Source organism: Danio rerio, chromosome 7 (assembly GCF_049306965.1).
Source record: "Danio rerio strain Tuebingen ecotype United States chromosome 7, GRCz12tu, whole genome shotgun sequence".
Classification (NCBI taxonomy): domain Eukaryota; kingdom Metazoa; phylum Chordata; class Actinopteri; order Cypriniformes; family Danionidae; genus Danio; species Danio rerio.
The window spans coordinates 64,863,254-64,891,095 of record NC_133182.1 but is presented as its reverse complement, the minus strand read 5'-3'; the positions used below and the strand labels follow the sequence as shown (position 1 = coordinate 64,891,095).

Here is a 27,842-nt window from a genome sequence, read left to right as displayed (position 1 = left end):
CATTAAAACGTTAATTCGCGCTATTTTATAAATATACTGCTTTTTTGAGTGTACAAATAATGGCTGAATCAGTTTATCTATGAAACGATCTGTTTAAAAGAACCGGTTCGCGGAAAAGATTCGGACTTCCCATCGTCAGAACAGTTTGGGGTAAGAGAATTCCCCGCCTCTCCTGGAAAGAAAAAGAAAAGCAAGACTTTAATCGAGGATGTTGAGAGCGAGAGATGGTCGGCAGATGCGAATGTAGCATCACCATTTATTTTGAGAGGCTTCACACACATTGCTTTAATGAGCTACATATGAAATCAGCGGTATTTGCGCACATCAGAGAACCACTTTGGCTTTGATAAGAAAAATATTCCTCTTGCTGGACAAACCTCTCCACACTTTCTTTTTAACCGAGCCTGCAGGAACGTGCACTTTTTCATAGGACATTTAATGCGTAATGGTGATCTCCAGGGGACACTGAGTAGGCTATCCAAGAACTCTTGATAATCCACACTTTTTCACTTATAGTTAAAGAAATGCAGGTCATTTTGTGTGTTTCGGTTGTTTTTCTTTACTACAAAGCTGCTGTAGCGGATAAACTCAAGTGTCCGGAGCGCTGCGATGTGAGCAAGTGTCCGAGCCCGAGCTGTCCGAGCGGGTACGTGCCGGACCGCTGTGATTGCTGCCTGGTGTGCGCGCAGGGGGAGGGCGAGCCGTGCGGCCGCAAGGACGATCTGCCCTGCGGGGACGGGCTGGAGTGCAAGCACCCGTCCGGAAAGAGACTGTCCAAAGGCGTGTGCCAGTGCAGGTACAGCAGTAAAGTGTGCGGTAGCGACGGGAACACGTACGGCAACATCTGCCAGCTGAAGGCTGTGAGCAGGAAGGCGCTGCAGCAGGGTCTGCCCGCGGTCACCAACGTGCACAAAGGACCGTGTGAAAACAATCAAGGTAAGTGATTTGTGTACTGCAAAAGGAAGGCATGTTTTTGGACAAAATATGAATTTATGCCAAAATGTAATTAAAACGATAGTTTACCCAACAATGAATATGCATTCACTGTTTACACTCTCTGAAGTGGTTACAAACCTTTATGAGTTTCCTTTGTTTATGTTGAACACAAAAGAAAGAAAGTCAAACTGTTTGGAACAAGTAAAATTTGTGTAAACAATGACAAATATTTCCTTTTTGGGGTGGACTATATCATTTTAAATATAATTTATAATTATTAATAAATATAATTTACAATTGTAATTTTATGTTGTAAAGGGCTGAAGGGGTTTATGATTAAAATCTCATCAGATTAAAACATACCAATTACTCTGTACATTAATAATAAATAAGTCTAACTCATAGGTAATGTAATTTAATGTAATGTGTATTTATATAGCGCATTTATTGTGTATGGCCATACACCCAAAGCGCTTTACAATCATGAGGGGGGTCTCTCCACACCACCACCAGTGTGCAGCATCCACTTGGATGATGCGACAGCAGCCACAGGACAACGGCGCCAGTGCGCTCACCATACACCAACTATTGGTGGAGTGGAGAGACAGTGATAGAGCCAAATTGGTGGAAGGGGATGATTGGGAGGCCATGATCGTAAGGGCCGATAGAGTGACTTTGGCCAGGACACCGGGGTTACACCCCTGCTCTTTCATGAGAAGTGCCATGGGATTTTTAATGACCACAGAGAGTCAGGACCTCGATTTAATGTCTCATCCGAAAGACGGCGCCCACTGACAGTGTAACATCCCCTTCACTTTTACTGGGGCATTAGGACTCACACAGACCACAGGTTGAGCGCCCCCTGCCCCCCCTCATAAGTCATGGTTTCCCCTGGGCCTTTTTTTTTTGACAAAACAAGATTAACCAACACCCTATCATTTATCAAATTAACCAACACCCTATCATTTATCTTTAATTCATTTATTCATTCATTTTCTTTTTGGCTTAGTCCCTTTATTCATCAGGGATCGCCACAGCAAAATTAACCGCCAACTTATCTAGCACATGTTTTACACAGCGGATGCCCTTCCAGCTGCAACCCATCACTGTATGCAACCATACACTACAGCCAATTTAGTTCATCAGTTCCCCTTATAGCGCATGTGTTTAGACTGTGGGGGAAACCAGAACACACGGAGGAAACCCATGCCAACACGGGAAGAACATGCAAACTCCATGTTCATGTTGGTGCAAACACCAACTGACCCAGCCGAGGCTCGAATCAGCGACCTTCTTGCAGTGAGGCGATTGTGCTACCCACTGCGCCACGTTATGCCCTCATTTATCTTTCAAAGGAAAAAAATCAAAGTTCTTCCAGATCAGCAGTAAAACTTTTTATCTGTGGTGACAGGAAGAGCAAGCAGACACTTTGTTGTAAATGGTACCACCTCTCTGGAGACACGCTATCAACCTACAGCTGCGTTAAAAGACGAATGAAGGGGTGAAATGATGTGTATCAGGAAATGACCTGGTCAGCTTAGTGGGTCAGATGTTTAGGTCTGATAATGACTCTTTAAACGCAACAATAATTTAGCAACACAAGATTAAAAATAGTTAAGCTGGTAGCAATCATCCACCAATTAGTTACTGTTGGCTTCTACAGTGTCGCTGACCATTGAGACTGGCCATTCTGTTTTTAATTGGTAATTACTAATGGGGTTTTAATTCTTGGAGACCTTTGTTCATCTTTAGAACACAAATTAAAACATTTTAGATGAAATCCGAGAGCTTTCTTCATAGACAGAAAAGGTCCAGAGACATTGAATGTGCAGAAAAGAAACCAAAAACATTGTCAAAACATTCCATGCGGTTCAGGGGTTCAACTGTAATTAAACAAAAATATATATAAATAAAAATTGTGTACATAAAAAAATATCGCACTAACATGTGTGAAAAACATGGCTTTTAATTTATGTTCTAAATTACATAATTGGTATATAAAAATATTGTGTCAATGAACCCCTTTTATCAATTAAAAATTAATAGCAATGTTTTTCACACGTGTTGATCCGATGCTTAAAAATTTAACATAATTGCCTCTAGGAGTCACTAATGGAAATAAAGCAAACACATAAGAAATACATGAAGTTGTGGCGGACCAATGCACATTCCCACGTTAATTTCATCATTAGTGAATCTGAACATTAGCGTGACACCTGGCGTGCGCAAAGTTTTTGTACTTATACAGCATTGATACATGAGCCCCCTGGTCTTTGTTCTTCGCGCTGTATCTCCAAAGTTATAAATATTTAAAATAGGCACTATCCTTATAAATAAACTGCATAGTTGCAATCTAAACAACTACATTCTTGACTAAAAAAGCCTCAAAAGTACATTATGTTGTCCAAGAGATACAATATTTCTCAAACTGTAAAACTGTAGTGAGTTTATTGATGTATATAACAGAATAACAGAACTGCTATATATAATTTTTATTTTTACTTTGTTTGCCTACTTTGCCTATGTGTGTTAACATTGTGCTCACATTGTGCAATTACTGCCACAATTTTATTGTCTGAGACAAATTTGGGAAATCCTAAAAGATTCTCATGATCCTATACGCTAAAATCTGTGGTTTTTGATTGGTGGTTTGACATGCTCCCTAATTTCAATTTACCTATAACGCATGTACTTTAAACTGTGGGGGAAACCGGAGCACCAGGAGGAAACCCATGCCAAAACGAGGACATTTTTTTTTTACTAGATGGAAGTTCATTGTCCTTTTTTTTTTTTTTTCTTTTTTTTTGTGATGTGCATCCACTTAAACAGTCCCGTCCTTTATGAACTGATTGGGTTGTTGAAAGATGGGTGTTGCTAGCAAAGTGAAAGAAAATTGGATGTGATCAGAAGTAAAGTAATTTTAAGGGAGGAGAGGTATGATATTTTATTAAAGATTCTGAGGGAAATAGTTTTTTAGTAAATTACAACGTGCACAGATACATCTTTTATAAAAAGCACTACTATATACATACATAAAAAAAGAAGAGTCCATTTTAATTTCACTTTGACTTTAGTGTGTATATTTAGTGAGTAACCCAGTAGCGAGGCACACAGCGAATCATGCAAAAGAACCCACAGAAAAGCCCCGTGGCTATTTGGAGAGCAGCTGATCATCACAGCATGAAGTCACGTAAATTACAGTCTATCATTCTAGACAATTTAGTCTGAAACCTCAAAATAAAGCACTACGCTCACAATCACTACATTAAATAACTCAGAAACAGATGTCGCCCAGCAGCTTTTCCACAGCAATGTGTGATTGGTTGCTCTTCTACATTGTGTCTCTATACTGATAAAAACGAATGAGGAAACTATTAAAAACATTCATCTTCAGTTTCTGCCTGAACGACTTCGGGTTGAGTGGCGTTTCTCAACAGTAGATGCATCTTTCTAAATAAATTTGCACACACCGCCAGTGGAAGTTGACTTACTTGGCAGTCTGAAATCTCGGAGGTCACGGCTCCGTGATGCAGCCACACTGGAATGTGCTTTTATATGGGGTGTTGCATATGATTAATGATTTACAGTCGGGTGCACTTTTAATGCATGCTTCTTTTGGATTCTCGCAGCTTCCAAATATAAAACTTCAACGTTTTCATCCAGAATAAAGATTTAGTGTACATGAATATAAAAATAGCTTTATATAAATATTATATGTAAGCATAATACTGTATTTATAGAACTAGTAAGAATATATAGACCCAGTTTATTAATGTAGGCTACACTCAGAAAAAAATTTTATTTGCTTTGTTTAAACTACACATTTAAAATGAGCTAAAAAAAAAAACACAATTCTGTTCACAATTCAAATTTTTTTTTTTTTCTGACAACTTAGTTGGTTAATGTTCAATCCACTTTAGGGCTAAGCGATATGGCAGAAACGTTAGCGTGCTTTTATTTTTACATTTGGAACAATATGATGCATTTTTTATATAATTTGTTATTGCTTTCAGTTCACAAGTTCACACTCACAGATATTTGACTGAATATAATATGCATATTTGCCGTGCTATCCAGGGAGAGGGCTCTGAGCTCGGGAAAACACCCTAACTCATGTTATTCCCTTTATCAGGATGAAGAGAGAGATTGGGTTCGAGCGCAGTGTCTAGCCCGGCTCCAGAACACTCCCCCTCAAATTTAAGTAGGTAACAGGTTTAATAGTGTGGAGTTGGGGTGGTGGAGGGAAGCTGAAGTCGAGAGGTCTCTGAGCTTGGGAAGACACCCTAACTCGTGTTATTCCCTTTTACAGGATAGAGAGAGATTGGGTTCGAGTGCAGTGTCTAGTCTGGCTCCAGAACACTCCCCCTCAAATTTAAATAGGTAATGGGTTTAATAGTGTGGAGTTGGGGTGGTGGAGGGAAGCTGAAGTCAAGAGGGCTCTGAGCTTGGGAAGACACCCTAACTCATGTTATTCCCCTTATCAGGATAGAGAGAGATTGGGTTCGAGTGCAGTGTCTAGTCTGGCTCCAGAACACTCCCGCTCATATTTAAGTAGGTAATGGGTTTAATAGTGTGGAGTTGGGGTGGTGAAGGCATGCTGAAGTCAAGAGGGCTCTGATCTCAGGACGACACCTTAACTCATGTTATTCGCCTTATCAGGATAGAGAGAGATTGGGTCTGAGCGCAATGTCTAGCCCGGCTCCAGAATGCTCCCCCCTCAGATTCAAATAGGTATTAGGTTTAATAGTGTTAGGTTGGGGTGGTGGAGAGATACTGAAATCAAGAGAAAACCATGTGTTTGACTATTTATAGAGGTTTGCACTTGAGCTGATTGGATAATAAAATGATTGTGTGTGATGTATTAGCCTCATCAAAGACTGATCGTGCTCCTCCCAAAATTTGTTTATAAAACATCACCTATCAGCCCAACAATGACTGATGCAACAAAAATTAGACGGTTCATTAAATTACCATTTAAATTATTGTTTATTAACAAAAACGGTTTACATATTTGGCCTTAAATTAAAACAAACTGTAAAATACATTTAAAATGAATTGATTTTTGTTGATCAGTTATCCAGAAAATAAACAAGAAGAACAAACATTTGAGGTGAAGTCAAGCACCTCAGGGTCTGGGTGGCCAAAACACAAAATGGTTAGTTAAATACAATTATAATATAAATGAAATAAAAGTAAAATATTCAGTTTCGAATAATGTTTTTTTGTCAACTGTATGATCAAAAATAAAATAGAAGCCAATATGTTTTCACTTGATGACAAAACTATTCATTGATCTGGCCCAGCAGGCACACAACATCATAACGTTAATATTAGGTTAGATTTAGGTCATGACGTCAAGTGACCAAAATCCGATGTGTATCCAGCGTCTAAGGACAGTTATTTTGATGTCCAATAACAATGTCAAATTAATGTTTGGTTGATTTTAGGTTGTAGCCAAAATCCAACGTCTGATAGTTGTCATAGTGGCAACATCCACACAACGTTAAGGTGTAACACGATTAGACCTTGATATTTGGTTGATTTTAGGTTGATTTTAGGTTGGACGTCAGACATTGATGACATCAACTTGGGTTCTGACATCATCTTGATTTTCATTTCCAAACAAAATCCAACGCCCCTACGACATTGGGGTATGTTGTGGTACAACGTCAATATGATATCATGTTGATATCCTGTGCATGCAGGGGGCGATTAATTAAAACGTTTCAACATTTTAATATTTAAGATAAAGTAGTTAAAAGTTTGCATAACCAATAACCAATGATTGGTCTTATTCACCCATGACCACTCATAATTAAACATCATGTAGCCTACTTTTTGATTACCTGACCAGCGTGTTAACGACTGCAACAGTGGATATAACAGAGATCTGCACATAACAGGTTTTTATGCATCCGCAATATCAAGAGAGTGAGTCGATAAGGTAATGTGAACTGCAAACACTGAATTATTACTTTTAAGTGTAAAGTCGTGGACGTGTCACAGCACAAAGCATAACCTTTTTAATGTCCAAGCTTAGTACGGTCATTGACAAGGTTTATCGATTGAAAGGGTTACCGACAATCAATTGATCACAGAGTCAACATTAACATCCTGACATACCGTATGAATTCTTGCATTACCACAGCGGTAACAAACAATCCATTACCGTCACAGCCCTATTTGTTGCATATTGCTGTTGTGTGATTGGCTTTTAGATTAATATTGAGTAAAATGTCCAGAGCTTATCATCGCTATCGAAATAAATTACCGCAATTTGATATGATATTGTTTATTGGCACAGCCATAATCCACTTCATTTGTAAATAATAGTAACTAAACCTAATTTCTTCATGTTGTCTGGAGTGTGTGGAGCCCACCGTTTTTTACAGTGTATAAATAGGATAGAATTATGTTTAACTCCATTCTTGTACACTGCAATAAGCATTTGTCTGAATCCTTAAAGTTTTGAAGACTGAAACAGTAATGGTTCAAAGATTGAAAACATTAAGATTTGTCAATTTATTAAAAAGAAGCTTCTGCATTTAATTGATGAAAACTAGTTTTATTATTTACAATAATATATATATATATATTTTTTTATATTATAATATGTTATTTATTTATAATTATTTTAATTTTATTGCAATTATTATGCAATTTTCTATGCAACATTAATCGATTCTCGTGATTTAGAATATAATTTATATTCATTCATTCATTTTATTTTCAGCTTAGTCCCTTTATTAATCCACAGCAGAATGAACCGCCAACTTATCCAGCACGTTTTTATGCAGGGGATGCCCTTCCAGCCGCAATGCATCTCTAGGAAACATCCACACACAATTTCCCCCACAGTCCAAACACATGCGCTATAGGGGAATTAATGCACTGAATTGGTGTAAACCTTTGGACCTTTGTGTAAATGTAAGTGTCTATGGGTGTTTCCCAGTACTGGGTTTCGGCTGGAATGGCATCCTCTGCGTATAACACATACCAGAAGGAAAAGCCAAAGGAAAATAAATGATTCAATCAATCAATCAATCAATCAATCAATCAATCAATCAATCAATCAATCAATCAATCAATCAATCAATCAATCAATCAATCAATCAATCAATCAATCAAAGTCAAAGAAACAATAAAGTGGGTCATGTCCATTATGTGCACTAAAACGGTTAGTTCACCCACAAATGTAAATTTACTTACTATTTACCCACCATCACACGGCTGTTCTTAAAAGACATTACTCTGAAGAAAACTGGAAACCTGTAACCACTGACTTCCATAGTAGTGAATACTTTGTGGCATGTGAAGGGTGAGTAAACGATGACAGAATTTTCAGTTTTGGGTGAACCATCACTTTAATGCACCAAAGCACTAACCCAGCTTCTAAACTGATTCTTTACTGGCTCTGGAATTTAGGTTAGTAGGACAATCAGGGTGTGCAGCCAAAGTAATGATGTCTGTGCCAACACCGTAACAGGAAACAGAAGTCAAGGGAAAAACCACCCTGATGTTTGTAGAAAATGCCCTGCCCTATCACTATATCCTTACACTTCCCTCGTTCTCTCCAAACACACAGCAAGCCTAACACAACTCAAGCATGCATGAGGTTAAAAACCACCTAGTGATTTTAGACCCAATTACAGAGGAACATTTCCTGTGTTTGAAAAGACTTTGTCCAACTCATCACAGCATGCCATCTGAATGTGTTGGAAAGTATATAAACACTGCACGCCTGCAAATCAAGGCTGCTTCAGTCAGACTACATTCTCCACACTTTTAAATCTCATCTTAAGATCCATCTTTTTACATGAGCCATCTTATGATTATCGTTATTATATGCTTATGAGATTATTATTATTTTGCTTGTTGTATATGATAATTGTATGCAGATGTGTTTTTGTATTTTCTCATAAATGCACTGATTTCAGGTGTTATTTATTAATTGTTACATTTTTATGTGTATTTTGTAAGGCATCCTTGAGTTCCCCTTCGGGTGGGGAACTCCAATGCTATTAGTGGATTTGATTTTAGGAAAATACACGAATTGGGAGGATTCGGTTCAGAAGCCGCTTGTCTGAAAGAGTATGGAACGGGCCAATGAATGCCAATGAATTGGCAGAGTAAGCTTGCGCAGGTGTGCTTCATTGCCAATTAATTGTTGGGGTTGCAGGTCAACCGAGAAAAGAGTAAACTCGCCCCTGTGCAGAGGATCTCCTTTCTCGGGATGGAGCTGGACTCGGTCACCATGGTAGCACGCCTCTCTGGAGAGCGCGCTCGCCTGTTGCTGAACTGTCTGAGAGAGCTCGACAGCAAAATAGTGGTCCCACTGAAATACTTTCAGAGGCTCCTGGGGCATATGGCATCCGCAGTCGCCGTCACGCCGCTCGGATTACTCCATATGAGACCACTCCAGCACTGGCTTCGCGATTGAGTCCCAAGACGCGCATGGCATGCGGGCACACACCAAGTCTCTGTCACTGCGCTGTGTCGCCACACCCTCAGCCCTTGGAACGACCCCTCGTTCCTGCAGGCCGGTGTGCCTCTAGGACAGGCGTCTAGTTATGTTGTTGTTTCAACAGATGCTTCCAACACGGGCTGGGGGGCCGTGTGTTGAGGGCATGCAGCTGCAGGCCTATGGAGGGGTGCCCAGTTGCATTGGCATATCAATCACCTAGAGCTGTTGGCAGTGTTCCTCGCTCTCCACCGCTTTTTTCCGGTGCTGGAGCAGCAACACGTGCTGGTCAGGACGGATAGTATGGCGGCGGCAGTGTATATCAACCGTATAGGGGGTATGCGCTCTCACCGCATGTCTCAGCTCGCCCGCCCTCTGCTCCTCTGGAGTCACCCGCGGCTGAAATCGCTGCGCGCCATTCATATTCCAGGTATGCTCAACAGTTCACTTTATGTGCTCTCAAGGCAGCAAATACACTTCGGAGAAGGGAGACTCCACCCCGAGTCTGTCCAGCTGATATGGGCGCAATTCGGGGAGGCCCAGATCGATCTGTTTGCTTCCACCGAGAACGCTCATTGCCAGTTGTTCTTTTCCCTGACCGAGGGCTCTCTCTCGGCATGGATGCACTGGCCCACAACTGGCCTCGGGGCATGCGCAAGTATGCGTTTCCCCCAGTGAGCCTGCTCGCGCAGTTACTGTGCAAGGTCAGGGAGGACAAGGAGCAGGTTTTGCTAGTTGCCCCCCTCTGGCCCAAACGGACCTGGATATCAGAGCTCTCCCTCCTCGCAACGGCCCTCCCCTGGCAGATCCCTTTGAGAGAGGACCTACTCTCTCAGGGACAGGGCACCATCTGGCACCCTCGCCCCGATCTATGGAACCTCCACGTGTGGTCCTTAGACACGAGTGCGGTGGTTGATACAATCATTTAGGCTAGAGCCCCCTCCACGAGGCACGCCTACCCCCTGAAGTGGAGTCAATTTACTGAATAGTGTGTCTCTCGCAAAGAAGACCCCTGAAACTGCCAGATCAGTGTTGTGCTCTCTTTCCTTCAAGAGAAGCTGGAGAGCAGGCTGTCGCCCTTCACTCTCAAGGTTTATGTGGCTGCCATCTCCGCTCATCATGACGCGGTAGCTGGTGGCACTGTGGGAAAGCATAACCTCATCATCCGGTTCCTTAGAGGTGCTAGGCAAATTAATCCAACTCGCCCCCCTCTCATGCCCTCTTGGGATCTCGCCCTCGTTCTCATGAGCTTGTGCACAGATCCCTTTGAGCCACTCAAATCAGTATCTTTAAGATTTCTGTCCCTGAAGACAGCTCTGCTGGTCGCGTTGGCCTCCATTAAGAGGGTCGGGGACCTGGAGGCATTTTCGGTCAGTGACTGGTGCCTGGAATTCGGGCCGGATTGCACTCACGTTATCCTGAGACCCCGCCCGTGTTATATGCCCAAGGTTCCTACCACTCCCTTTAGAGATCAGGTTGTAAACCTGCAAGCGCTGCCCCCGGTGGAGGCAGACCCAGCCCTTTCCCCACTCTGTCCAGTTCGCGCTCTGCGCATCTATGTGGACCGTACTCAGTACTTTAGATCATCTGAGCAGCTCTTTGTCTGTTATGGCGGTCTGGATTTTGGAGGCCATTTCACTTGCTTATTCGAGCAGAGGTGAGCCGTTTCCCCCGGGAGTGCGTGCGCACTCCACTCGGAGCGTTGCATCCTCTGGGCACGTGCACGCGGCGCCTCTCTAACAGAGATCTGTTGAGCTGTGGGCTGGGCGACACTCAACACATTTGCTAGGTATTACAATCTGCGAGTGGAGCCGGTTTTCTCAAGGGTATTAGGTAACCCTTTGGTGATTGAGGAAACAACTCGGTAGGGTGTTGTAACACGCTTGCGGCGCCATTTTCCCTAACACGGAGATATGTGCGCCTTCTTATCTGTCAGTAAGTTCCCCATCAGGTGAGCCCTGCAGATTCCTCCATGGCCCCCCGCACTGACTCAGCTGAGGAGTCACTTGCTGGCCCACTACGTTGTAGGCCTGCCCGCTGGTCAGCCCGCGTTTTGGGTATAGGTGCCTGCTATGCGTGATCTCCACTAGGTGATCCCATATGCCTATTCCGCCACGGTTCAGTCCCCCCTCTCGGGTGGACCCGTGTCTTCCTTCTCCGCTAACCACCTTCTTTATGCGCACTCCCCCTTCTTAGGGCTAGTCCATTTGTAATTTTGCCATCTTTTCTCCCCCATTGGGTAGCGGATGGCCTCCACAGCGTCCTCCCTATCGGGATTGCATGCTTCCCAACGTACTGTCGTATTTCCTAGAATTATCTAGATGCTCACGACTTCCCAAAAAATATACCTAATCCGTAAAACTTTCGTTGAAGTGGGATAAGTTAGGGCCAGGGACACGTTGGAGGACCGCGCCTCCCATGATGTGGGTGTGTCACGCTTGCTTGACTATCCTCTTATCGGAGGCGTTGGTAAGGTGCAGTCAATATGGCGTTTTCCATAGTTCTCCCAATTCGTGGATTTTCCTAAAATCAAATCCACTAATAGCATTGAGGTTCCCCACCCGAAGGAGAACGCTCAGGTTACTAAAGTAACCCTCGTTCCCCGAGGAGGGGAACGGAAATGCTATTTACCATCGCCATAATGACTGTCCCTTAGCTGTTAGCAAAGTCTCTTCAGCTTAAAAAGGATGGCGTCTGCTCGCTCCAGGTGTGCTTATATGCTGGGTTAATTGACAATGAAGCACACCTGCGCAAGCTCACGCTGCCAATTCATTGGCATTCATTGGCCCGTTCCATACTCTTTCAGACAAGCGGCTTCTGAACCGAATCCTCCCAATTCGTGGATTTTCCTAAAATCAAATCCACTAATAGCATTTCCGTTCCCCGAGGGTTACTTTAGTAACCTGAGCGTGTCCCATACACTCTCATTTACACACATACACTACAGCCAAATTAGTTAGTTAATCAAACCGCTATAGCGCATGTGTTTACACTGTGGAGGACACCTGAGCACCTGGAGGAAAGCCATGCTATTGCGGGGAGAACATGCAAACTTCACACAGAAATGTCAACTGACCCAGCTGGGGCTCGAACCAGCGACCCTCTTGCTGTGAGGTCACAGCACTACTCACTGCGCCATCATGTGCACCAGCACCAGCGGCTGTGGATCGCTGGAGAACTATATGCATATCACATCACACACTTAAGATGTAGTCACACTAGAGTTTAAGCTTGCGGGATAAAACAACATGATTAGACAAAATAAAAAATGCAAGTGACTGGTCCATGTTTAAAATTTCTGTCCAGAAAGGTCATGTGTTTTTATCCTCGATTGGTCTCACGCAAGAAATGTGATTTTGCAGGTCAGAGTTCACTAAGCTTGAACTTTCCAACGCAGCGAATTGTAAAACTTGGCGCATGAGCTTGCGTTTCTGGTCTGACGCATTGGGGTGCGTATGAATGTAAGTCTATAAGGAGAAAAGTACAGAATGACCGCAGCTTCAAACTTCCAGATTCCCTTGCACTAATCTCCCTGGTCCCAGCTGAAGCTCATGAGGATACACACGCATACACAGACACAACTGCGATGGATGTTCTAATGATTAGGAGGAATGTATATACTAGTTTGTGTTTTCTTCTGGTTGTCGATTGTTTATTGTTGGTCTGAGAATGACGATGTGTTTCCTGGTCTTGGTTCCCTACTAAAATACAAAAAAAACAGCTTAAACCAGCGCAGGCTGGTTGGCTGGTTTTAGAGGGGTTTCGGCCATTTCCAGGCTGGTTTCCAGCCATCTCCAGCCTGGTCTTAGCTGGTCAGGCTGTGAAATGAACAGCTAAGACCAGCTTGATCAGCCTAGCCAGGTTGGGAGAGTAGCCAAAACCAGTCCAGCTATTTCCAGCTAAAACCAGGCTAAAACCAGGAAATGGCTGGAAACGAGCCTGGAAATAGCCAAAACCCCTTTAAAACCAGCCTGGTCAACCAGCTAAAACCCTCCAACCAGCCTAGGCTGGTTTAAGCTGGATTTTCTTTGTCTTAGTTTTGTTTTATTAATCTGTGTTTCATTAAATCTTCGTGAAATGCTGCGTTTGGATTCACACTTTGTTTCTATTTTCACCCTACCCGCCGAGGCTTTACACATTCAAAACTTTGTCACCTCCAGCTAAATTGATCAAAATTTTCTTGACATTACCTCATGCTTCAGTTTCTCATCAAATCTTCTGACCAATCATATGTTCTCTAGAATTTGCTATGTGCCTCCCCCTTCTTGCTGCATGCTGAAATTGATAATGTATTCACGTCAAAGAGTCAAACTGAGGGTTCGCCTCAACACTTGTAAATACTGTATAAGAAAATGACAATAGTCAAGGTGTGTTGATCTGAACGGCAGCACCTCTCTACAGCAAGTTTCAAGAGGAAAATACATTGCCTAAATGCATATACAGTCAGTATACAGGAACAAGGAGATACACAGTGTCCATTTTTATTTGGTGAATAGTACTACAGGAATACAGACAGTGTAAATACATTTCCTTTGAGGTAGATGAAGTCTGTATTCACAACACACAAATACAGTCTGCTTCAGCCCAAAGACGAAGCACAGACTGAATCATATGTTCTATATGCACCACAAAACATATTGAACTCATTTGAATTACACAGAAAACTGTATTTTAAAGCAGAGTAATGACCAGTCAGACTCACTGTTACTATTATATGGACTGTGATTCTCATGAGTCTGATGTGCTCGAGATCAATTGTTGTGGTATAGACTAAACCGATTGGCTGTTTTTGAAAAGAGGGAAGAGCTTACATGTTCTCCCCGTGTTCGCATGGGTTTTCTCTGGGTGCTCTGGTTTTCCCCCACAGTCCAAAGACATGCGCTATAGGGAAATTGGGTAAGTTGTCCATAGTGTATGTGTGTGAATGGAGGTGTATGGGTGTTTCCCAGTGATGGGTTGCAGCTGAAAGGGCATCCGCTGCATAAAACATATGCTGGATAAATTGGCGGTTCATTCCGCTGTGGCAACCCCAGATTAATAAAGGGACTAAGCCGAAAAGACAATGAATGAATGAATGAATAAATTTCAAAGCTCTTCAAGGGACCTTTCAAATCCACATGACATTGAAACTTACAGCATTTATTATACTAGCACAATTTTTTCTGCCTTAAGATGAACAAATAATCCATGCAAGTTAATCCACTGAAAAAAAAACTGTTGTTTTGGTAATGTTTACTTAAATCTGACCACTGTCCTCTGCTCTGGAATGGCAGTCCTTCTCTAATTACATCAGTTTGAATGCTTGGCTGAGATATATTTAGCCACGCCACTCCAATCCTTGGTTTGGTGCCAGTAAAAGATGAGAGGAGGAGCTAAAAAAATTAAGCTCCACCCCTAAATATAATGTTGTGAAAAAATAATTGTCCAAACAACCTCTGTTTCACATCGATGTTAACAATTAGTCAATGTCTAGAAACATTCTATTATTCTGCAATTTTGGAAAGTATTTTCGTAATAAGGACACTGTTTACAAGGGAAAATAACAATATTTACCATATTGTTACAATGTTTACAATATTTATTATATTAACCATATTTAGCTTTAAAAAAATTATATATATATATATATATATATATATATATATATATATATATATATATATAYATACAGTATATATATATATATATATATATATATATATATATATATATATATATATATATATATATACAGTATATATATATATATATATATATATATATATATACATACAGTATATATATATATATATATATATATATATATATATATATATATATATATATATATATATATATATATATATATATATATATATATCAAAAGAAAACACATTTTTAGAGTGTATTATGAAACAGAAAGAGCAGCTGCACTACAGGAGAAAATGTATAGCTGTCCAGATTGGGATTATTGATTAACATGAGTAATTCTTTCTGCTAGTATAGGTCCCACACATCCCAACAGCCCGAGGTACAAATTCAACTTCATTGCTGACGTGGTGGAGAAGATCGCCCCTGCTGTGGTGCACATTGAGCTGTTCCTCAAGTAAGTCAAAACACACAAACACTTAGATGGTGTGGCATGGCTCTGTGTTCGAAGTGAGAGGAAGGTGCTTTACAAACACAGCTGTGTGTGAAAGACTGGGCAGAACACATGCACTGCTGCTTTTGCCAAGTCTGGTCATTTGACAATGATGTCAGGCAAGGAGAAATAGTGAAAACACATGTTTTATATACAGAAGGTGCATATTTGTGACCCTGGACCACAAAACCGGTCATAAGTGTCCATTTTTGGAAAACAAGATATATGCATTATCTGACATTTGAATAAACACGCTATCCAGTGATGTATAATTATTCAGGATAGGACAATATTTGGCAGAGAAAGAGATTTTTGAGAATCTGGAATCTGAGGGTTCAAAAATAATTAGAATACTGAGAAAATCACACATATATATATATATATATATATATATATATATATATATATATATATATATATATATATATATATATATATTATAATGACGTTTGGTTTAAAAGAGGAAAAAATTGATAATTTAGATTCACACAATATTTCTGGATATTGGCAAAAAAAATAAAAATGACCAATCGAACTGATCAAGGGTCAAAATTCTATGTTTTTGTGATTGTTTATTTACAGAAGCTTGAATATTTGAGGTGATAAAGCTTTTGTAATATAACTTTTGTGAAAAAAAGATAGCTGCTTTCGTGTCAGAATTTGGTGTAAATTTCAGTTGTTGCTAGATCAGATTTTGCAAATGGTACTTTCAGTTCATGTTATATTAATTAAATAAAAGACTGCTTACAGTAAATCTATTTAAATATAGAATACTACACTGTAAAATATAGTAGGTTGTTCTTAAAAACTTTTTAAAAATTGGGGAAAATTTGCACATACCCAAACACTGGGTTTGATTTTTTTAAAGTAATTTAATTGTATTTGTAAATTTGTAAATTGTATTTTTTATATTTGACCAAGATTTAACACCTGGGTTACATTTTTTATACATTTTAATAAATGTTTGAACTGTAAAGTTGGGTTTGCCTGTTTTTCCACCCAAATTTGCTTAAAAAACAACTCAGCATTTTTAAAGTATTTTTATGTTTTTTAATATATGTATATACAGCACATTTAAGAATGACTTTGTAAAAAAATGCAGTAAAGTAGAAATTATTAGTCACATTTTTAAGTATTTTAAAAGCTATTTTACAAACCATTAGAGGGCACCTATTTTACCCCTTTTACAAAATAAAAGATAAGCCTTTGGTGTCTCCAGAATATGTCTGTAAAGTTTCAGCTCAAAAGGTCCATCAGATTTTTTTAATGTAGCAGAATTTTGCTGTCTGGGTTCAGTGCAGCTGTTTTTGTAGCCTGTGGCTTTAAATGCAAATGAGCTGCTTCTCCCTGCCCACCACTCCGACATGCGTGTCTGCTTCTCATCATGTGTTACGTCAGAGATGCAGCCGTCAGTGACAGAGAGAGACACTAATGAAGCTGAAATACAGCTCATTACCAAGTTTATTTGATGTGTTTCTGGTGGAGTTTATTCAAGCCTTTCTGAAATGATGAGTCTCGCATAAATGCTGTATTCTACTCTCTTTATTACAAACATGCTCAGTTTTAAAAACATTTATGAAAATAGAGTTATAACAGATATTTTAATCCCAGTTTACTAGCAAAAGAATCATCTGTGGACATGTATATGCCTGTTAATCAATTCAGTGGGTGGGGAAAATGCACTCCTATGTCATGTTGTGGTGGGCCTAAAAATGGGAGGGATTTGGATCCTATTTAAACATCAGGAAGTGTAAAAAAAGAGACTTATTGTCTTCATATCACCCTAATATGTTTCCCTATTTTCATCATAGGTGCCCTTTAAGAAATGGTACTCCCAGCTTTAAGGGTAGTAGTTTTAAGTTTTAGGTATTGGCTAGGATTAGGGTTGTTGAATCATTGTAGATCATAGAAAACATGTACTTTATAAGTACAAATAAACCAATACCTTAACAATCGGCAGGTAATAATAAGCCACTAGTAGTGAGAACTGGTCCCTAAAATAAAGTGTTATTAAAGTATTTTCTTAATAAATTCTCTCTTTACAATGAAAGAGAACAAAACCATGTTTTCACTATATCTCATTATTCTAAATGTTCAATGCAAGTCTGGGAAATTAACCAATGTGAATTTCAGCTTATTTTACGTTATGTATATTTTTGTCCCTCTAGTCACCCTCTATTTGGTCGAACGGTCCCACTGTCAAGCGGTTCTGGATTTGTGATGTCAGAAACTGGGTTAATCGTGACAAATGCCCATGTGGTGTCCAGCACAACATCAGTCTCGGGTCATCAGCGTCTCAAAGTTCAGATGCGTGATGGAGACGTGTATGAAGCCACAATCCAAGACATTGACAAGAAGTCAGACATTGCCACCATCAAAATCAACCCACAGGTGACAGACATGCCTACTGGATTTTGAGTTTACATTTAATCATTTAGCAGATGCTTTAACCCAATGAAACTAACAAGTGAAGATAAAAGAAACACTTCAAATACCCAGAGTAGCAGTATATATATGCTATAAGTCTAAGATACAGAAAAGAGAGAGACACAGATGGTTTGTCAAGCCCACTCACCTGTGTGAAGAACACTAAGTGCGCAATGTTTTCTTGGAAGTATGGGGTGCTTATATGAAGGTATCTGGTGCATATGAAGAGAAATAAAGTGTGTCTCCTACAGGTGGTTTGTCAAGCCCACTCATCTGCATGAAGCACATTGAATTTCACTAAATTCTATAAACATATTTTAATAAGAAAGTGTCTGGTGCGGACAGAGTGGAGAGAGTTTGTCACATGCAGGTGGTTTGTTCATTGATTTATGCAACACAAGTCAAAGTGTGTTTGCTAATTGTCTTTTTTCCATCCATTTGGCAGAAAAAGTTGCCTGTGCTGCTGCTGGGTCATTCTGCAGACCTGCGGCCGGGTGAGTTTGTGGTGGCTATTGGCAGTCCATTTGCTCTGCAGAACACAGTGACGACAGGAATCGTCAGCACTGCACAGAGAGATGGGAAAGAACTGGGCCTCCAGGACTCAGACATGGACTACATCCAGACTGACGCCATCATCAACGTAAGACACAACAACCAGAACAACACATGCTATGAGTCTTACTAGCGAAATCTGGACAACCTCTGACATTTATTTCTGCAGGTGTTTTGCAGTTTAGCTCACTGGTAATTTATGATAAAATTGTGGTTCCTGTTGATATTAGGTGGTCATAACTACTAGATATTTATATAAAATACAGTACTATGTACTTACAGTGTTTATATTGTATTGCACAGCACCTGTGCTGCTATTAAGGTATGGGCACAGTTAAAGTTAGGGACAGGTTGGATGGGTAGCTTTAAGGGTTGGTTTAATCGTATATGATAGGTCAACATTGTAATTAATTCAGTTATTTTCTTTTCGGCCCTCTTTTAGTCCCTTTATTAATCTGGGGTGAACTGCCAACTTATGCAGCATGTGTTTTACACACCGGATGCCCTTCCAGCCATAACCCAGTACTGGGAAACACCCATTCACACACATACAATACGGGCAATTTAGTTAAACCAATTCACCTATAGTGCATGTCTTTGGACTGTGGGGGAAACCGGAGCACCCGGAGGAAACCCACACTAACACAAGGGAGAACATGCAAACTCCACACAGAAATGCCAATTGACCAAGACGGGACCCGAACCAGCAACCTTCTTGCTTTGACGCGACAGTCACCACTCAATCACCATGCTAATATGATTCATATCATGCTCGTTTTTCAGACAGTTCAGGGGGTGTTGTGTACATTAAGACACAAGCATTAAAACAGAAAAAAAGTCAAACCTAAAAATCTTTTAGTAGCAGTTGTTTCTTTTTGAATGCCCTCTTTTATTATTCAGTTATATTTGAGGCCTGTTTTGTTCCTCTGTAGTTTAATTGTGATTCTAGCTACAGTATTTGAGTTTTGCACTGAATTACTGTACACATTAGATTTAGTTTTTTGTTCAGTGTAATATTTATTTTCAGTACTTTTGGAGCAAATGTAACCCCATTAAGATAAGATATGGGTAATATTTGTTGAAGTATGATTAATTAATGTTCTTTTCTTTTCACAGTATGGCAACTCAGGTGGACCACTGGTTAATTTGGTAATTATTTCATTTTTATTCCATAATTATTTTGTAATTTCATTTGCAGTTGAATCAAATTAAATGTTCTAGTCATCTCAACTTATTTAAAAAAATATATAAATATTAGAAATATAGAATAAAAATTAAAAAACTAAAGTTCAACTTTGCGGTTGAAACCTGATTGACTTAATAAAATAAGTAAAGTAACTTAAAAACATGTGTAGTCTTGACTTTTTGTCAGCATTTTTTACAGTGATTTGATAATATGCATTACAGGAATATTCTCTATCCTCTGAATCTATAATGCCCACTATTTTCTGCATAATCTCAACTATGAAGTCTGCTCCCTTTTTGTCTGTTGTGTTGCATAAAACAACAACAAAAAAAAAGCATTGACTTGAGTTGAATAAAAGTATTTTCATCATAGGTGACTATTTAAACATGCTAATACTTATTTTTTCTGTCCTGTAAGGATGGAGAGGTGATAGGAATCAACACACTGAAAGTAGCTGCAGGAATCTCCTTTGCCATTCCTTCAGACAGAATCACACGCTTCTTAAACGATTCACTGGGAAAGCAAAACAAAGGTACACTTGACATTCTTATAAAGTTGATCATATCTGACATTAGACGTTTTATTTTCAATAGCTAATAAGAGCAGGATTAACCCCTTTTGACCTGAATTATGTTTAGTTTCAGAAAAAATTTGAAATACATTGTTCCTGTTGTTAAGTCTTCCATGAATGAGACCAAATAAGAATACTAAAAATGTCAATTCTCTCAGTAAACTTTCATTGATTTTTTTGTCCATTTCAATGAATATTAAGTCAAACACAGGTGTTGACCTTGAATATGGACCTTAAATATAAAAGTTTAACTTTTATTTTTAGGTTTTTGTTTTACAGACTGCACGTTATTATAACCCACTGTGCATTATAACGGACATTCATATTTAAAGGGCCATGACACCCCCCACTTTCGGTTAAAGTCTACTTCAGAATTTTTTCAAAAGATGCATGATTAATGGGCGTGGAGCTAAGCGAGCATCGGGCAGGAGTGGGCGTAGCCAGCAGGGGAGAACGTGAGCGAACAACTGTTGTTGTCAGTTAGCTCACAAAATGAGACACAAATCGTGAGGAGACGCATGCGTTTATAGTTTACAAAGTTAAAATGCAAAGAAATGAACAGTGATTTAATGCCCTGCTACACTTGTTATTCGTAATTTCATATGCACATAACCACAATTTATTTCATTATAAAGATAAGTGTGTTCATGTAAACCCTATAAATGAGGACTTCTCCCTCAATCCCCATATCGAGCAGACTCAGTGCAGCAGGTCTCCTGACATGTCTATTTTAACCATTAGCCCTGCTGGTAATCTGGAGGATTTAGGCAAACACAGCAGCACAGTGATGTGTCTGAATGTGAACGAACTCCTGATAAAAGACAGCGTCCGCCATTCTCTAATTCTCGTGCTGCATTCCTGACAAAAATGCTAGCAGCACACACTTTGCAGTATGGTCGGCCCTGACAAGATCGCGGGGGAAAACATGCAACAAACCCCATGGATGATGGAAACAAACGCATATGAGCCTTCATGAACGGCTAAATACTGTGCTGTGGTTTCCGTGTCTCTCAGCTCGGGCTTGACACTGGCAGGTCTGGCAGGTCTCATGAATAATTAAGCAGCTGGCTCTTCTCATAGGATAAGAAAACTCAGCTATGAATAATAATGAGAAACTGACGCGTCATCATTGCACTTGCAGTTCTGCGCTACGTCGCCAATTTTGATCCCGCCCCAAAAATCATTTTAAACCCGGAAGCTGAAATTAGCTGACAAAAGCTCAAAATCATCCAGTTTTCCCCACAATTAAAGCTGACAGCTGCTAACATTGTCTGATGCTCAACACACACACATCTGTTAATATAAAAAGAAAAGTTCTCCGGGGTGTCCTGAACCTTTAATGTCATATTTACCTGATTTAAAGCTTTTAATTCTACAATCAATTCTTTACTTTAATTAGTATAGGCAAACCTTATTTTTTAAATGTAATCTCCTAATCAAATATTGGCAAACATATCAATAAAGCTAAATAAAACATTGAAATTGTGGCTACTTTGTTCAGAATAAAAGGCTGCCTTGCTTCTCTTCAACATAGCAGAGACAAGGAGAGCTTTACTGCCATTTGATTGGATGAAAATGTTCCGATATCATAGACAGCAGGATTTAAATTAGGTCAAATGCTCCAGAAGCAAAAAAATAAAAAAGTGAGAAAGGGTTAAAACTGTTTACACATTTACATTTTCTTTCAGAGACAAGATCTGTGAAGAAGCGTTTCATTGGAATCCGAATGCTTACCATCACAGACGCGTAAGTGTTCTTGACAATAGACTTGAAAAAGACAATTTACTCACTTTCAAATGATCCCAAACCTTTATGAGCTCCTGTCGAACACAAAAGAAGATACTTTGAAGAATGTTAGAAACAAGGAACCGTTACATTCCTTAGTAGAAAAAAAAAACACATACTATTAAAGTCAAGCTGTATACAACATTTTTAAAATAACTTATTTTGTGTTAAGTAAAAAGAAACTCATAAAGGTTTGTAAGAAGTGAAGGGTGAATACACACATTTTCATTTTTAGGTGAACTTATCTTAACACACAACAACACATACTGTAAATGAATAGTGTTGGGCTGTTTAGATATTGTGTGTGAGTGTGTGTATATGTGAGGTTTTGTGTGTGTTTCCTTCAGTCTGGTGGAAGAGCTGAAGCAGCAGAATCCTGATTTCCCTGATGTCAGCAGTGGGATCTTCGTCCATGAGGTGGTTCCCCACTCGCCTGCTCAGAAGTGAGTAGCAGCCAAACCAGATGCACTGTGGTCCTTCAGATGTGGCTGAGCTTCAGAACTCACAGCTAAAGCAGTTTATCACCGTCTGTGCTCAGAGGATGACAACTTATTTAAGATCACAGACCACTACTGGAAAGGAGACATGGCAGATTTGTATTAAACAGGCTTATTCAATTGGTATATTAAATATATCACAATACAAAGTGAAGCATTTCTTAAAGGTGAAGTGCTTTAAAATTCATTCCATTCATTCATTTTCTTGTCGGCTTAGTCCCTTTATTAATCTGGGGTTGCCACAGCGGAATGAACCACCAACTTATTCAGCACATTTTTACGCAGCGGATGCCCTTCCAGCCGCAATCTATTTCTGGAAAATATCGTGCTTTAAAATACTCATTTTTATTCTATGTTTGGTGTAATCTCAACTCAAAAATAATGAGAGGGTGGGGCATAGAATAGCTCCTCCCCTTTTATAAAAAAACAGCCAATAGCATTTTGTTTGCAGCTCTGCCAATGAGAGTGGTTGAGATCAAGTGTACTAGAGAGCATTTGATTGATTAATATTTGATAAGAAATAGAAGTATGAGATGACGTGAAAAAAACAAACAGAAAACTTTCCATATAATTTCTGTTAGAAATGTTCTCAATGTGAAATGTGTCACCGTTTTAGATATCTTTAAAACGAACAGACTGAACCTAACATCTAAAATGTTTTATTTTAATATCACAAGACCTTTAAAGATCAACCAAAATAAAAATTCTTTCCTCATTTACAGATCCTCCATTTGTTTCAAATCTGTTTTAGATCTTTCTTCTGTTAAACACAAAGGAAGATACACTGCATTTTATTGTTCTTCAAAATATCTTGTTTTTGTGTCCTCTAACAGAAGAAAGAAACTCCTGACAGTTGAATCACTCGAGTGTCAGTAAATGGTGAGGAAATTTTCATTTTGGGATGAACTGTCTCGTCATCCATTTTATTAGGTGCAACTTGCTACTCCTATTGCCTTAAGAACTGTCTCAATTTGTTATAGCACTCATGGTGCTGAAAACATCCCTCAGAGACTTTAGCCCAAAATGATATTATATCATCACATAGTAGCTGCACATGCATAATGCAAATCTTCTGGTCCTGCTTATCTCAAATGTACTCTGTTGGATTCAGGTCTGGTGACTCTGGAGACCATTCTAGTATAGTGCACTTACTGTCATGTTCAAGAAAGCAGTTAGAGATTATATACAGTAGAAGTATCTATCATAAATAAGGTATACTTGGGTCATAAAAGACCAGACATGCTGAGGTAGTCCTGTGGCTGTGTTATTTCAACAATTTCCCTGACCATGCGATTTTATTGTCCATTTTATTGTATTATGCTGTCAAATTTTAGGTGAGTCCACATCAATGGCATTATGATTTACTTAGCTGACAGGAGTGTGGGGTTAGGAATTAATAGAGGCCCAAGTCAGCTTCAAATGTATGAGACTTGATCTCCAATCTATTGTGTGTAAACAACATCTTTAGCGAATTACTGTAGCTCAACGAGAATTGAACATTATTTTAAAGGGGTCTTCAAATGAATCAACTCTTTAAATCTGAACAAACAAATCATCCGGCAATTATTAGAATGGACAGTGGACTTCAGTAAGGGCTATTGCTATTTGAAATATAGTAAAAACCCTTTTATGTTTAAGCAAGTTAGCAAGATCGAAGTTTAAGACATTAGATTCATAGACATGCACAGGCATCTTTCTTTATACAAAATAAAACTTTATTGACCAACAGAAACTCCTAACACAAATACACGTTCAGACAAGTGTAGAGTAAAGAAAGAAAAAGAAAAATTTTCGAGAGTCTAATGATGGAAAAACCTCAGATTTTGTAAGACCAAACCAAGCTATATATATATATATATAACCCTAATATATATACATAATTTACACCAGTTCAGTACAGACTGGAGGCGTTACTTATGTTCCTTTTGTGATGTGAAGAAATCTCTCCGCTGGGTTTCAGGTGGGTTCGCTGGTGGTTGGTTCTTTTGTCCTTGCGAGGCTTGGGGCAGTCCTGAGTTTCAAGTTTGAGGCAGCAAAAGACTAGTCCTGTTGACTTCTGGTTTCGCAGCACACTAAACTTAAATAGACTCTCGACAAAAAAGGAATGAAAGAAATGGCGATGGAAACGTTTGAGCTGTGCTGATATCCAATTTTGTCAGGGTCAACTTCTGCTTACTGTAAGAGAAGCTGTCCTTAGCTGGAACTGAAGAATGTTTAAGGGTGGTTTATAGGTCTGAGAACGCGCAAAGGCTGTGTCAGACTATACGCGTGTGCTTCACGCAGAACTTTAATCAGCCTTCACTCCTGGTTTCTCCCCTGGGGTCTCTCCTACAGCTGGTATATACTTCTGCATCGAATGATCAGCTTGACCCACAGCCTTGCAAGTTGTCCTGCGTGCAGTGGTGCATTTATACTTCTGCGTGCTGTTTGTGTTGCTCTGCAATAACACTTCCGAAACCCTACCTGGCAGTGAGGTTTTTATGTTTCTCTACGTAGAGTTTCTTTATGGGTGTTCTGTTTCCAGCTAGAGCTCCATTACAGGACTCGATACTTGTAAACACTCGCTCCATCAGGCTCACGGCACCGCCCACACTCGTCACAGCTACCAAGTTGACCAATCACAGAGCTTGCACTACTCACCGTTGCGACGTGGTTAAATTTTTTGAGAGATGTGTGGCAGCCTTTTTGTCAGCTTTGCCGTCAGCCATGGCAAAAGGGTCTGAGAACACACGATGGCTGCATCAGACCATACGCGTGTGCTTGACGCAGAAGTAAAAATCAGTCTTTACTACTGGTTTCTCCCCTGGGGTCTCTCCTCGGGGGCAGCCTGAAGGCTGGTTTATACTTCTGCATCGAGTGATCAGCTTGATCCACAGCCTTGCAATTTGTCTTGCTTGTAAACGTGCATATATGCTTCTGTGTGCTGTTTGTGTTGCTCTGCAATAACACTTCCTAAATGCTAGCTGGCAGTATGTTGCACATGTATTATGTAGTAACAACTACATTCAGATTCAAGAACAAGACAGAACTGTTGTATAAAAAGATATAACAAATAATCTGATGGGTGTTTTGAGCTGAAACTTTACAGACACACTCTAGAGACACAAAAGACTCATCCTAAGTCTTGAAAAAGGGAAAATGAGTGCTTTTAATAATATTAAATCAGTATTTCATATCTACAAACTGATTTATTTGACTTAACACCTGCTCACTCTTAGAAATAAAGGGACAAAAGCTGTCACTGGGGTGGTATCCTTAAAACAAGCTAATTTAACATTTTTATACTTCTTGTCTACATATATGACATTAAAGTTACAATATAATTCATTTTGGCACTGTGGCAGCTTTTGACCCTTTATTTCTGAGTGTTGTGCTCCTAATCACCTTGCTATTTGATCAGCTGATTGTACAATACACTTTAAAGGTATAAAGATCCAACTAACAATCGTACAATTTCTAATTTTATATTTCAGAGGGGGCATCAGAGACGGTGACATTATTGTCAAATTAAACGGAGAACCTCTGCTGAGCACCAGTGACCTGAAGGAGGCGCTAAACCAAGACATGACCCTTTTGCTGGAGGTCCGACGAGGAAACGACGACCTGCTCTTTAATATCGAGCCTGACATCATCATGCAGTGATGTCATCATTTACAAGAATGTGAACCACCAAACTTAAGACTGGGTTTTTGATATCAGTGATGTGCTGTCGTGGCTAAGAGGATGTTTAATTCTTCTACAAAACACCAAGAACCCATTTGACAAGCAGAAAGGAATCTAACCTTGAGCTTTTTATTTTTTCAATTTCAGTCATGTCAGGTCTGCCTATAAGAGATTTTATATGAACGGCATTTCATTTCTTTAAAGCAGAAAAAGATTTACTTTATGGCAAATCTGAAAAGTACAGTACTGTATTTTGTAGAAGACAACAAAGCTGGGGATATTTTTGAAGTTTCGTAGCAGAAATAACAAGCAATGCACAATGAAATGTTTAGCTTAGGATGACATTTCCATTTAAGAAATACTATAACAAGAAATAAATCACTTCAAACACGAGAAATACATAGAAAACAACATAAACTATTTTGATGTTGACGATAGTTATTTTAATCTTTTAGCAAGTGAATTCTCTTCTTGTTTTTTTAAATGTCTCAATTATCAGTTGCCAAAAATATCTTCTTTTTTTGCTGAAACTTCATTGTGGAACCAGTGGCAAGAATCAATTGCTGTGCAAGTTTTTTTTTTTTTTTTTTTGTATATAATTTTTATATCACTTGTGTCTTCTCGATGTCTTCTTTACATGTAATCTATCATCAGATTGTCCATGTTCATGTTCCTGTTTGTCTAAAATGTTTAAAGCATATCATGTCTTGATTATCACGTCTACAAATATGCTCATATTGTTTGGTTCTCTTCAGCTGGATCTATGAAAGTTGGACCAATGAAATAAACTTTTCTCAGAAAAAAAAAAAAAAAAAACATCTCTTGGCATGTACTTGCTGAACTTAAGAGTAGCTGCTTCTAATTTAAATGCATTTCATCAGGTTAATCATCTAATAAAGATATGTAAAAGACACGTTTAGTGAGCGTTTAGTAAAAGACCTGATTCACGATTAGTTAGAGTGTGTTGGTTGGCAATTCGTGGATCCAGAATGCTCTTCAGAGTTTTCCAGTAAACAAAGCTTCTTCTCTAGTCTGGACAGGACCTGTGGATCACAAACTCCAGACATGACAAATGGCTGCATATTTCAAGCAGCACTTCGCTTCAGAATATTCATCGAAGATGAGACTTGCATTTAAAAACACCATCAAGATTAACGCGTTTAACATATTATTATGCCATAATATTTGTCAAATCTATTCAAATCAATTTTATTACATGGCTTTCAGCAAAACTGATTCTGATTTGTAAAATCATGACATTCCAAGGTAAATTATTTGCAGTTATACTATGGTTTGTTGAAATTATTGATTCTGATTCGCTGGACAGTGTGCAATAAAATCGTTCAATGCACAGGTTAATTTTTATCACAGTTCAACCAGCCTGATCTCACAAGGAAACTAACTGTTTTACATTTTGTCAGTTTAGTGGATAATTCGGGCAAGTTCAGTCGTACATTCATTCATTTTCTTTTTGCCTTAGTCCTCTTACTAATTTGAGGTCGCCACAGCGGAACAAACCACCAAACCATCCAGCAAATTTTTTATGCCGCAACCCATCACTGTGAAGCATCCATACACACTCATACACTGTGGTCAACTTTATCCAACATATCCAATTCACCTGTACCACATGTCTTTGGACA

General features: G+C 39.3%; 2 protein-coding genes across 2 annotated transcripts in view; one reads left to right on the top strand and one right to left on the bottom strand.

The window, feature by feature from the left end:
• The window catches only part of stim2b (stromal interaction molecule 2b), an 860,843-nt gene that overhangs the window by 598,179 nt on the left and 234,822 nt on the right, over window positions 1-27,842 (bottom strand). The gene's annotated exons all lie outside the window — the stretch shown is intronic.
• On the top strand, window positions 201-27,427 carry htra3b (HtrA serine peptidase 3b). Its single transcript, XM_073907442.1, has 9 exons — window positions 201-936; window positions 15,383-15,482; window positions 17,687-17,909; window positions 18,391-18,585; window positions 19,614-19,646; window positions 20,101-20,215; window positions 21,943-22,000; window positions 22,387-22,482; window positions 26,010-27,427. The coding sequence occupies exons 1-9, from the start codon at window positions 525-527 to the stop codon at window positions 26,176-26,178; spliced, it is 1,401 nt and encodes a 466-aa protein (XP_073763543.1). The 5' UTR covers window positions 201-524; the 3' UTR covers window positions 26,179-27,427.

Excerpts from the sequence above, each read along its gene's own strand:
- htra3b (XM_073907442.1), top strand. The coding sequence starts at position 525 with ATGCAGGTCATTTTGTGTGTTTCGGTTGTTTTTCTTTACTACAAAGCT. Across the intron at positions 15,483-17,686 it reads CACATTGAGCTGTTCCTCAA|TCACCCTCTATTTGGTCGAA; the intron begins GTAAGTCAAAAC and ends TTGTCCCTCTAG. Across the intron at positions 17,910-18,390 it reads CCATCAAAATCAACCCACAG|AAAAAGTTGCCTGTGCTGCT; the intron begins GTGACAGACATG and ends TCCATTTGGCAG.